General features: G+C 43.1%; 1 protein-coding gene across 1 annotated transcript in view; it reads right to left on the bottom strand.

The window, feature by feature from the left end:
* The window catches only part of PPIL2 (peptidylprolyl isomerase like 2), a 73,579-nt gene that overhangs the window by 22,227 nt on the left and 38,325 nt on the right, over positions 1-13,027 (bottom strand). Inside the window, exons 13-14 of the mRNA XM_064466589.1 lie at positions 5,421-5,510; positions 3,989-4,022 (exon numbers count right to left, since the gene is read on the bottom strand). Coding sequence (XP_064322659.1) covers positions 3,989-4,022; positions 5,421-5,510 — 124 coding nt within the window. The remainder of the gene's footprint in view (positions 1-3,988; positions 4,023-5,420; positions 5,511-13,027) is intronic.

Here is a 13,027-nt window from a genome sequence, read left to right as displayed (position 1 = left end):
CACAAATCTAAAATTCATTTTCAAATAATTAATCATTACAAAGAATGACCATGACTCAGCTTATTGCTTTGAATACTGCCTCTATGGGTGGTTATTTTGTTAGAAAAGAAATAAGCTGCTGCAGCACAATAAAATTTCTCCCAGCAGTCTTATGAAACATTAAGTCAAAGGCTGTAGAAAATCAGCTTGGTCCTCTCAATCAGTGTCAACCCTACAGGACTGTGTACCCAACTGCTTTGGCAATGCAGGTCTGCCAGCTAACCTATGGCAAAACTCTGTTCCCCACTCTTCTCCCAGTGTGGTATCTCAACTTCTAGGCGCCATAAAGCTGATTTCCACCCTCCTCCACCCCAGGGTTAACCGCCGAGTACCAGTTGTCCTTCGCAGGTCTGCCAGGTCGCAGTTACTTTTACGACAGCCTAACAAGAGGCTCAGAAAGGACACACCGGGGTGCTGAATAACAAATAAAAAAGAAATAAGGACCAGCGCTGCTTACAGACAGGACTGTGCAGCCGGAGTAGCCGTGGAAATGGGCTGTCAGTGACAACCAGCTTGGCATTTTGCATCCGAAATGTTTCCAAACACAAGCAGCACTTACGTAGGTGCGCCAAGAGCACAGCTGCAGTCTATGTACGCGTGACACGTAACCTTGCGTCATGTTGTCCTGAATGTGTCCGAATCCACCCAGAGGCCGAACTGTCCTGGGCGAGTTCGCAAGGGAGTGGGTGACCAGCTAAGCATTTGGGTGTTGCAACCATAGACCTGACACCTGTTGCTGAATAGGGGATGAATGTCAGATGCCAGAAACCAAGTGGTGGGAAGATTTTTGAACGAGTCTGTTCTAGTTCCTGAGCTGATGAACAGGAATAATTAAACAAATATAACAAAAACATACACAGGCTTAATGCACCTTCCATGTATCAGTTTGGAAAAGGTGCATTTTTTTTTTAAACAAACACACACTCATCCAAACATCTTGGCCAGAAAATTTCAGTTAAAGCAGAGGTTCCGTGTGGAAGAGGAAACAAAGGATGTTCTTTTTTTCTGAAGCCTCTAACAGAAACACTTCTGGCAGTTTAAAATATTGACATTTAAAAGGTAACCTCCAAATAGTCTTCCCTATTGCCAACTCAAATATCTGGGAAGAAAGGCCTGTTCTACTCTCACATGCTTCTCTGATATTACAGAAGCCAAGCTATTTACTCCCCCAGCAAACCTCTAAAGACCATTAAATCTTAAGGACTTTTTAGCTTTCGAAGATGCACCTTTTTTTTTTTTCCCACGCATCAGTGAATCAAAGAAATACTGAAATTCCTTCCAGCTGCCAGAAGAAATAAAAAAGGGAATTTATACTGCAAATAACCTACAAGACCCAGGTAAAAATGGTACAAAGTACTGAATCCCGATGTTTCACTCCAAAGCTTTCCTAGCATGAATACTTGTGGTGACACTGATGACGCGCAAACCAACGGACCACGGCTGTCACACCGCGGGGGCCTGGGAGCGCCTCGCTGTGTTTGCCGTGGTCTCACAGCGCTGCCGCGCCGGACCTTCCTCTGCCCATGCTGCTGCGGGGAGAACGCGAAGCCAGACGGGCACCTTGGCTCTGGCCACCTTCTTAGGGCACGTGGCTCGAGATTCGCAAGTGAAACTTCTGCCCCGTGTCCAGGTGCCCAGGATCCATCAGGTGGCGAGGAACAAACCCTGACAGACTACGCGCACTCTGTGACCTGCCTAAGCGGCTTCATTTAAGTAAGTATTAAATACCCAGGCATGACAGTTCAAGAGAAATCTAGCAACCCACCAGGCTGTCTGTTTATAACATTTTCTTGTGATACTATCATTTTTAGTAAGTGATTAAGTAAGGATATCTAAAATTCAGCTGTCTTCAAAAAACAAACACCATTCAGTTGCAAAATCTGCAACACTCAGTGCTTGTCCTGAGCACTGTGTCCAGTTCTGGTCCCCGCTGTACAAAAAGGATGGGGCCAGGCTGGAAGGGGCCCAGAGAGGGGCCACCAACATGGTCACAGGACTGGGAAGCTGCCGTACAAGGATGGGCTGGGAGAGCTGGGTTTGTTCAGCCTTGAGAAAAGGAGGCTCAGAGGGGATCTCATCCCCACGTACCAGTACTTAAGGGGCAGCTACAAAGAAGATGAAGACTCCCTTTTCACACGGAGTCCCATGGAGAGGACAAGGGGGATGGACACAAATTTCTCTTGGGGAGATTCCGATTGGACACGAGAGGGAAATTTTTCACAGTGAGGACAGTCACCGTTGGAATAATCTCCCCAGGGAAGGGGTTGGCTCGGCCACATTGGGCACCTTCAGGAGCCGTCTGGACAGGGTGCTGGGCTGTCTTGTCTAGGCTGGGCTCTGCCCAGAAAGGTTGGACTAGATGACCCCTGAGGTCGCTTCCGACCTGTGATTCTGTGATATCTGAGTGTACGCTGTCCATTTTATTAGAACTTTAATAGTCTTGACAGATGTTTGCAAGACATGTCATTGGCAATATATTAATATTTAATTAAGAATGACAAGGAGGAAAACAAGATGGAAAGACTAGAGGTCATTAGGCTCGTTTGTTTTTTTTAATAATATACATAGGAGGTTTTTTCCTCCTATGGGCTTATTTGCATTTCACTTCCTACATGTTTTGCCAGTAGAGCTGAGTCTTGACCTTCAATGCAGCTGCACTGCCAGTCTCCCCCAGCTGTTAATTGTGCTGTCTTACAGTACTTCCACCATTTGCACAAATAGAGACAAGAACGACACCAGCAAGCTAATTTCCATTCCACAGCAGGATCTGAACTCCACCCTACGAGGGTGAAAGGTGTCTGAGTCAACCCATTAAACTTCTCCCGTCTCCTGACACCTCTTTAATTTCTCATTTTAAAAGATGCCCCTAATTATGTCTTTTGGGATTTGAACCGAAACTTTCCTTTTAACAAAAATCAAACAACATTTCTTTTGACAGTCCAAGCACAGACGGTAACAAATCTTGTTAATGGGCTTCGCCATCAAATCACAGAACCTTTAACTAGTCTCAAATCTTAGAGTATGCAACTGTTGATTATTGCAGGCAGTAGAAGAGAAGCTCTTGGACGACTCACACTAACATCATTTAGGAACTAAATAGAGCTGAAGTATTTCACAACTACAAAGACATCTTTTCTGGACAACCTGTGAGCACACACAGAAGAATATAGTGCTTGCACATACAAATGACACACGTATGAACTAGAATAAAAACGCGCAGAACCCCACGGACCAGGCGAGGAGCTGTGGAGGCTGGTGACACCTACAAGTGGGTAGATAAAACGTGCAAGCGCAAAATGAGCAAATTTACAGCAGCAACTAGAGATACTACACGGCGTATCTATCGTGGTGGGCAATGCTCTGAGGGCCCTCCAACTCCTATGCCTCCTGATCCTTTCTGATATGACTCTTATGCAGAACTCCAACTAAGGCGGAAAGAACAGGCACAAGAATTTAGTCACAATGATCCCCAAAAGTTAGAAAAAAGAGCAGCTTGGGCGTCACAAGGCAACTAGCTGGGAGAACAGATGGTATCTGGCCATTCACCAATTCTAAGGCAGGTCTCAAGTATTTCATTAACGCTGAATTTGAAAGCAACTTTGCATGAATGTGTTTCTTCTTTTGTTCTTTGCCCTGGAAGGCCAGCTGTAAAATCATTAAAATTTTCATTTATTTATTTTCTGGAAGAAAAAGGAAGCAAAGACCCAACAAGAATTCTGCATGGAAGAGTGCCCAAGGTTTAGGCTGAGAATATACGGGCTGAAATTTTGAGCATGGTTAAAATGGTCATAAAAATATAGCGATAAAACCTCTGCATTAAAGTAGAAATACTCACAGTGTACCACATACCATCGTTTAGAGAATTTTAATCTACAAGGTGTCTGGAAATAAATGTAAAAACACAGTGCACGAAGTGAAAACAGTTTACTTGATTTGAACTCCACCTTACCTGTACCTGTTCCAGTCGGATCACCTCCTTGGATCTGCAGAATTAAAATTAAATCAGTAGGTTATGTATGTATCTGTGTGAAAGACATTAAATACAAGCCATAAAAGAAAATTATGCTCACTTTTCTTCCTTCTATATCGTGCCATATCGACAAGTTAGCAACAAGGAAACCATTACTACTTATACTTGGAGCTTCTTTTATCAGCTGGCTGTCATCTCCTACATTACTTATCCAAGAGCAGAACAACAGTTTTATAAAAATAATAGGTCTCTTGTGGGTAAATAGGGAAAATAAACAGTCTCAAATGGGTTAACTAGATCATCCTTTCTATTACGTGCTGAGTCGTAACCTGCTTTTTATCTGATGATGCATTGCTTTTGGAACTGAAAAGGCTTTACATTTTGCTACCAAACCTCCACACGATGGGAAGGCAAGAAATGGGGGAATAGGGAATATTTTCTGCATCTGAATCTGTATTTCTCAGTATCCCCCTCATATCTGCAGTAGGGAAAATCCCCACGTGAAAACAGTCTTTCAGCAACAAAATTAATCACTGTATATACATGCGGGACCTACAGAAATAATATTTGATGTTCTAATGCCAGTAGAGGGAGCGTGATGTGGCTAGTTCCCATGTAATAGCACACAAGCACAATTTTAATTGTGAGTTTAACTATGAACTGAGATATATAGTGCTGTCAAAAGAAAAAAAGCCTTTTTTAGGATGACAGGATGGACTGCAACATTCAGCGATGTCCCCTGAAAGACGTGGTCTGCCTTCAGGATCAGGTCGTTAGTTCTTATGGAAGGAAGTTACAGGACAGCTAAATATCCTAAGCTGCCTGGACTGTACCTCCTATGTAAATAAAGATCTTTGACTAGCAAAGTCAACTTTCTGGTTCACTAGGTGTTCTTTAACTCCTTCACAAAGGACGCGTGGGCACCTAGACCCGGAGCACACTCGGGGAAGGGCAATCTGACAGTACCCAAGCAGTACAACCTGAAACAGATGCAGCTGCGTTCTGAAGTTTCATGTGAATGGGATTTCAGCAGGCCACAGTATTACTTATCCAAATTAGCATTTCCCTCTCTCTCTCCCCCCTTCTGTTCATTAACCACCCACCCACAGCTAGGGGAAGATAGCGAGAGCCTTGCCAAGGCACTGACTCTCAAAGGCTGTGTTTGGAACGCCAGCAAAAGCACTGCTGAAGGCAGTGATGCTCCAAGTGACAATATTAGTCAGAGACAGTTGTCAGTAACACCAGAAAGTACAAATTTAGTAAGTCAGGACAATCCTCATTCTGACGGTAGGTTTCATACACATCGACTGCAAGTTGTCACGCACAGAAGAAACTAAAACTGAATTAAGCTACGTAAATATTTTGAGGACGTCGCATATTGTGCATTACACAGGATTTGTTCAATACTCACCACAAAATTACGAATTGATCTGTGAAAAATTGTTCCATCATAATAGTTGTTCTTGCACAATTTGATAAAGTTTTCACATGTTCGGGGTGTCTGAAAGAGGAACGGAAGTTTTAATTAAGCAATACCTTTAGACAATCAAACTGGTCATTACAATGTTTACAAGAGTCACTTCTCATTCGTGCTTTGCAAAGAAACAGTCAGGCAGGACTCCTGAAGAGGAATGAGTCTCTGTCTACAGAAAAAAGATATAATATAAGCTCTTTTAAAGTATACTGGGGAGACACACAGTGTTAAATAAATTAAACGCAGACCTTCCAATTAGCACACAGAAGCGTTGAACACCAGCTTGGATAACACGAGCTCCCAGGAGACATAATGATGGTGAAAGCGGGTAAGCTCAGAGGCTTTCAAGTAACTTAGATCCAGCAGCGCATCATAATCCTGCTCCGAAGGGGGACTTCTAGCACTGAAAAAAGGTCATTTCCCAGAGTAAGAAGGAACCTGACTTCTCTGCTCCACTATTCCCGAGTGAGCACCTTGAAGCTAACTGGGGGAGAAGCATTTGGTCCTCTTCACCACTGGGAACTAAAAATGGGACTGACCCCACAAGTCACCAGACAACTTGCTCTCAAAAATTTAAAAGACGCTAAATATATCACCAACTTCTAATTTGCTTTTACAGCGCAAATTAAAGGTGTTTATTTGAATTTATGAGCCATGGCAAACAGTACCTTCTGAAAAACTTTGCTGTCTACCTAATCATCCTTCCACTGTAATTGCAGGGATTCTCTTCTCTGCAACACTAAAATACCTTCACACGTACAAATACAAGTACAGAAACAGCCTGGTTTCCATACCTGGACATGTTTTCCAGCCCCACTGTGGATTATGTGCATAAATATATTCCGGTTTTACAAAAGAATACATCTAAGCAATCTGAGTTGTTACAGGCCTTGAAAATATTCTTACTGTTGTAGGTGCTTGCAAGTGAAGCCCCAGCATGAGTCGCAATGCCTGAAAATGAGCACACACAAGACCTGAAGCCTCTTTCTGAAAGACACGGATTCACTTTGCTCTGGTGTGACATCATTCTTGGTCTGAGCGCTGCAGAGACAGACCGAGGCCGAGCCACGCAACCTGAAGTGGCTTTAAACGCAAAAAAATAAGGCAGGCGCAATTACAATCATTTAAGGATGAAATAATCTCTATATTTTTAAAAGCAGATCCATACAAGTATTCATCCGGAACCATACAGAACTTCAGTGTTCCGTATTTTCTCATGTGAAACACATTCTCACCCCTTTGACACTGAAATGTCTCTTAATTATCCAAACAAACTCTACCTGCCATTATAAATCCTTTATAATGATTCTTTCTTAATTACTCTAACACAGATATAGGTGTCAGCTGGGCCACAACTGGAAAAATAAACACATTCTAATGCAATCTCACAGCAGCTATTAGCTCAGGTTTCCTACACAGCTCATTACTGGGTTAAAATGGGTTTACGGCAGAATGCCGTATGGACAGGTATTTTGGCAGCATCCTGAGGGCAACTCCTAAGGAAATATATTCCACAAAAATTGTTCCAAGCAACAGGAGGTTTTCCTACAGTTTCAATGTTAATAGCAAATCTGAAAATTTTTCTTGGAATCGGACATATATGCTTGAAAATAGCCTTTGTACATAACCTTTCAAGTAAAATTCAACCCCTGAAGAATAATTTGTGCAGCGTATGCTTCCTTTATAAGACAAATCATAACAGCCTTGATCCTAACGTAGTGCTATTAGTTATCCCTCGTGAAAAATGTCAGTAAGGATAAAAATAAGTTTAAAAAATTTCTTTATGAATCAGAAATGGAATCAGCAGCTTTTAGCCTAAGGCACTTTATCTCATGAGAACCAAGCACTCTTTGGAGAGAGAGAGACATAGTTAATAAGTTCTCTGGGGGGAATACAGCAACCTGTAATTAATTTTTTAAGAAAAATGAAATCAGGCGAAAGACTGAGTCCCCTAGGAACACATACCAAACTGCTTTAAATTTGCACAACGTTGATAACCCAATAGACATCCTATTTATTTTCAAAACATAGTTTCTAAAATATACATCAAAAAAACTGGCTCTAGTAATGTATTTTTTACGTAGGACCTATGCTGACCCTTCTCTCTAAATGGATTCCTAGTTACTCTATCTTTTCCCAGAAACAAGCTTTTCAAATGAAAGTGCAGAAATATTTAGTAGACATGCAATAATTCATTTCACTGCAAGGTTTCCTTTAAATAATTGCTACCAAATTGGTTCCCATGGTCACCTCATGCATCATACAGATACATTTGGCAGGTAAACAGTTCCTAAGCAACATGCCCATTACCTTTTATGGGGCTTTTTAGTAAACACAAATAAAAAGGTTTGCATTCAATCAGTGATAAACCCCAGTTTCAGTCGTGCAGCTGATCTAGAATACCTGGCTCAGATTATCTGATTTATTCAAAGCAGCTGATGTTCCTGCCGAATCTTACACTGCCAAGCACATTTCAGGGACTTTAAAAAGCAGAATCCTGTGTAAAGCAGGAGAAAAAGGCTTGAGGTTTATGGGGAAGGCGCAGATCCTAAGTACTGAAGTTAGGCTCTGCATTGGCCATACAAGCACAGCCAGTCTTTGAAGTCTTTGTTCCAACTACAAAGACGGATGAGAAATACTTATAAACAAACCTGACTTTGTTATTTGAGTGCACGATCTTGTGGAAGACGTCAGACTGGCAGTCTTGGAATGCAAAACTGTCTACTCCAGAAACTTCCTCCACACCACTTGCCTCACACCATTTCTGAAGGAGGAAGGGATGGTCAAGGCACCTGGAAACGCAGAAGTGCAGGAGGCAACGCCGGTATCTTGTTGCCTCGTTACTGACCGTGGACTCCAGGCTCTCTTTGTACTTCTGGCTGTCCTTGTCTCAAACTGACCTCAACAGCAGCAGCTAACTTTCCCCTCTTTATTCCTTTACATTAAGCAGGAAATGATTGAAATTATTTTAATCTGCTGACTATGACTCAGACATGTAAGAAAGAAAGTCAAGGGGAAAATGCCACCTTAATTTGTTAACCTGTTGATCTGAAAGGCACCGACAGAAGAAAGGTTATGTTTTAAATCTACTGCAGTTTCTTCTGAGAAGGATGCAATGATAGTCCTACGAAGTCAAACCGCAAAATTGTGGAAGGCTTTTCCCCCTAAAGAGTGTGGTAGGACAGCCCTGAGAAATCCTCCTTTTCCTTGGCCAGGTTGGGACCACGGAAGTGAACACAGTGTCTCTGTACAATGTCCTTCAACGTCAAGACACTTTTCTCTCTGAACGACAGACAGTAAGAAAAAAAATACCTTATTTATACCAAAATGATTCTCCTGCTCCACGAACGCTCTCCATTTATTTTATAGATGCCAGATAGCTGTCTTTCAACTGTTGAAAATTCACACCCAAGACAAGTGGTAAAATTTTAATAAACGGTTTGGGACAGGAATCAGAAGAATAGTCATCCAGAAGATGACACACACAAAAAATGTTTTGCTTGGCTCACAGACACGTATATTTAATGGGGAAACAGCCCAATGGTTTTCTAATTATGTTTAAGTCACCATTTAACTAATGCACTTAGTAGGTAATTCTACCTGGAAAAACCAGCACTCTACTAGTTATTAGGCCTGGGCAAATTTCAGAACTGAAACAGATTGCTATGACCATGTGAACACAACAGTGACAGGAGGCCGATTGTGAAATCACAGATTCTGGGAAAACACTACAGGAATGAATGCAAAATTAAAAAAAAAAAAACAACAAAAGCCAAAGCAAACCAGAAGTCCTTACTATCGAGTTCTAGAAGAAATGCAGATTTTATCTTGTTCCCCTTTTAAGTATTAACCGAACCAATTTTAATTTCCTTTTTGCCAGCAAGGGTGGCTCCAAACCAGGCAACATCCATCTGTCTTGCTGCGTGCTGAGACCTGAGGGTAAGACGAACCAAGCCACTATCTGCTTTCTCAGCTTGCAGCTCTCCTTTCTCATCAGTTAAAATGGGTCATTACATTCGCAAAAGTTACCTTAACTCAGAATCTGTAGCGCGCAGCTGAAGAGCCAACCAGAGGCAGATTAAGAACCTGCGGCACTCCTGTTGCCAAGGTACGGGAGATGGGAAGAGAGAGGAGCTTCTGAGTCGTTGCCATGACTGCGAGGAAGAAAGCTTTGCTATGTGAAGAGCTAATCATTTCAGAATGCTCCATCCCTTGAGGATCTGCATGAACCTTGAAGAGAATTTCACACTAGGCATTCAGAAGCTGTCATTTGCACATCTGTATAATTTCCTTGTGCTAATTCCACTTCCCTTTTATTTCTTTTTGTCTCTCTAAATTGGATGAACTGTAGTAGTTGCACTAAACTACAGAGCCTTGATGTATGCTCATTAACCCTATGTTTCAAAGCAGAAATAATCTGGAATAATAAAAAGCTTGTTCCTCACAAATTAAAATTGCATTCTAGAGCCTTCATCTTATCTCACAAATGCCAGAATCCCGCTACTAAGAGGCATGAACTAGTGATGGAAATTTCTAAAGCTTCAAATGAAGCCTGCAATTTTTTTAACATAGGTCTCCTCTAAAATGTAAGGTGGATTTTGTTTTGCTTTAGTCCATTTATATAGGTTTGGGTTGGTTTTTCTGTTTTATGTAGAGCATTTTCACACTTGTAATTGTTTATTCTAGCAACCCTTCCAATGTGTGAGCCCATAAAGAGGTGATTTGGTAAGGTTTACACTCAGTTCTCCCCATCCCTTTCAACCTGCAATCCTTGTAGCCTACCCATCCCGCAGGAAAGAACCTGCCCTAATAAAAGCTTGGCTTTATTTAGGGCTTAGTCAGAGGCAACTGGAATGGAGCAGTTTCAGGAATCACCATCCATCGGGTGCAAGCATCTGTTCCCTCCACTAAGTCATGGAAAGAAACTAGACATATAAATGTTTCTAGTGTGTTTCAATACATAATACTGTACTGGACGGCAAGTTAAGCCACCCTACTTCACTTTGCACCAATGGAGTAGGAGCACATTTGTTTCGGAGGAAGAGGGACAAGAAAATCCAAAACTCCCCAAAGCCCATGGCATGTCCTGCTGGAGAAACATTGATTATAGACCCGAACGTCACACCCTGCCAGGTCCACTTCCCTGCTAACAGTTCCCCGGCGTGCAAGAGGGGTTGTTGAGCTGGTGGCAGGTTATGGTAGCAGGCAACAGCCGCCTAGGGTAGGTCAGTTGGTTGAACACTATGATGCATGTCATACCGTATACATCATACATAACACCTTCCTATGTCATAGAGTGACTAGTAGCCTCAGTCGGGTTCAGTTCAAAGACGACACGGGCCATTCTCAACCTGCTCACACAGCGAGCAATCGCGCCCAGGTCGATTTGTGATCTGCAATGGGAAGCGCACAGCTCCAGTGGGAGAGCACTGGGAGAGGCGAAAGCATCAGGGCATTGTGGGGTAAAACATTTCGCCAGACTCCTACCGATATTATGAAGAATCAGAACAAGCAAACTACGCCTCAGGTAACAGATTGCTGACTTAACAGCAAACATTTGCCTGTTTTGCTACCTCAAAGTTTCTTAGAACAAAGAGCAGAATTATTGCATTCTCATTGCGCAGAAACCCACTATAATTTAATTAGCTATTTAGCAAAGATTCTAGCAGATAGCCAAATTTCACTTTTCAAAGGCATTTCTTCCACAGTACTGACATTAATGATGCTATCAAAAAGTTTTTCAAAGTCTAAGCAAGATGCTCAGCTTAGACAAGATGCTAATGAAAAAATGACATACTCCAGTTTTATTTACTTTTCTTGCAAATACAGGACAGTCAATCAGTTTAGCTGAGCACGACTCAAGTTAGACAAGGCATCTAATTCACTCATCTAATTTGTCAGTGTTAACTACTGGCTCTCCAGAGGCAGAGTCGTCATCCCTAGCTGCAGTCATTACTTTTCCTCTAACTTTAACTTATTGCAGCGATAGAAAATAAAACAACCCTCTCCCCTCCCCTCAAATCTGTCAGTCACACAAGGGCTGAGGAGCTTGCCGGACAGTGCGGTGCGGGGCTGGGTGCTGACGAGGACGGGGCCGGCAAGCACGACGTAGCACCACTAGGTACAGTCTAACTGGGAGCACGGCTTTAACTGCTTGACTAACCTCCAGCAGCCGTAAAGCTCGGAGTATCACAGGTCCCGCGGCAGCCCCCTGGCATTTCGTCTGTCTGCAACTGGCACATAAATTCCTTTTTGTGAGATGCAACCTGTAAACACTTCCACGCTAGACAGCGATGCTCTGGTAGCTGTCAGCCTCCCAAGGTCACGCCGCTCTCATCGGAGGAGCCAAGGTACGAACAAGAAATGTGTCAGAGGAAGATGAAGAGCAGCAGCTGTGTAACTCCAAACCGCCAGCCTCATCCCTGACTTCGGGATCGCTAAGTGGCAGACGCAGCTGGTATGGACGCCTGCACCCTCAAATGTCAAAAAACAAGCGACACAATCCAAGAAGAATCAATTCCTTCCCCAGATCCAGCTTGTCAGGGGTGCTCGGGACGTAGAAAGGTCCCAATGTGCAAAACGCCTTCCCACCAATTACCCCAGGGCAAAGGCTGCCAGGGGACTGCAGAGACAGGGCAGCAAGCCCCGCGGTGTGGGGGCAGGTTCGTGGGAGGTGGCTGAGCACCTTCCTTACCCCCATGTCGAATGTCCTGTTGAAGCAGAGGCAGCAGGGGACATCGGGGGCTCCCACTGCCCCTTTGCTGCTGCAGAGCAGCGCTGGCGACAAGAGCGCAATGGCAGCGTCCAGACAAAGCCTCTCCTCTCAACATCTCACATGAAAACACTACTACTTCTCAAGCACGGGTGTTGTGCCCCTGAAGTTAAAAACATTTTAATATTATCTTCGAGTCACTTAAGAGCAACCACCTGTTAATCAACATGGCTGCACGGAGCCATTTCACTCCCAGCCACAAAGAAGAGCAATAGATCTGTCTGCTACTGCAGCACTTTGAGATAAAAACACACCAGCAGCAACAAACGTTTTTATCCAGCTGTTCTCCCACTGGGAAAGGACAGTTTAGTTTGGTTGGTTTTAGTTTCTGTCAACAAGAACTTCCAAAGTTGAAAGTTGCACCTCTTCCTACAACAACCTCTTTGATGAAAAAAATATGAAACAAGCCACTTACAACCATGCCGAGACCACCGTGCTTCATCCCTACAACCATATTACTGAGTCAAAGAGACACCGGTGAAACATCAGCCAGTTATTTGCCAGACAGTGCCACAATGACACCGACAGAAAGCAAGCAGAATGGATGCTTAAATCGGAAAGAAAATGAGAGACTTGGGAAGACTGGGGAACCTTGTCATGCCAGGAGGTCAAAGGATTTTTTCAGCAGCTCACTTCTTTCCACTGGAAATGGATAAGAAGTTTACAGGCTTCTGATCTTCAGAACAGTCCCTCACACAAAAGGAGAGATGATTTCAAAGACCAGGGGCTGGATTACACATTTATAGATCACAGGCATATTTAACAGGTCAGA

The sequence above is a fragment of the Phalacrocorax carbo genome, chromosome 15, assembly GCF_963921805.1.
Source record: "Phalacrocorax carbo chromosome 15, bPhaCar2.1, whole genome shotgun sequence".
NCBI classification, from domain to species: Eukaryota; Metazoa; Chordata; class Aves; order Suliformes; family Phalacrocoracidae; genus Phalacrocorax; species Phalacrocorax carbo.
Note: the sequence above shows the minus strand (reverse complement) of the source record. Positions and strands in the feature narration are given on the sequence as shown.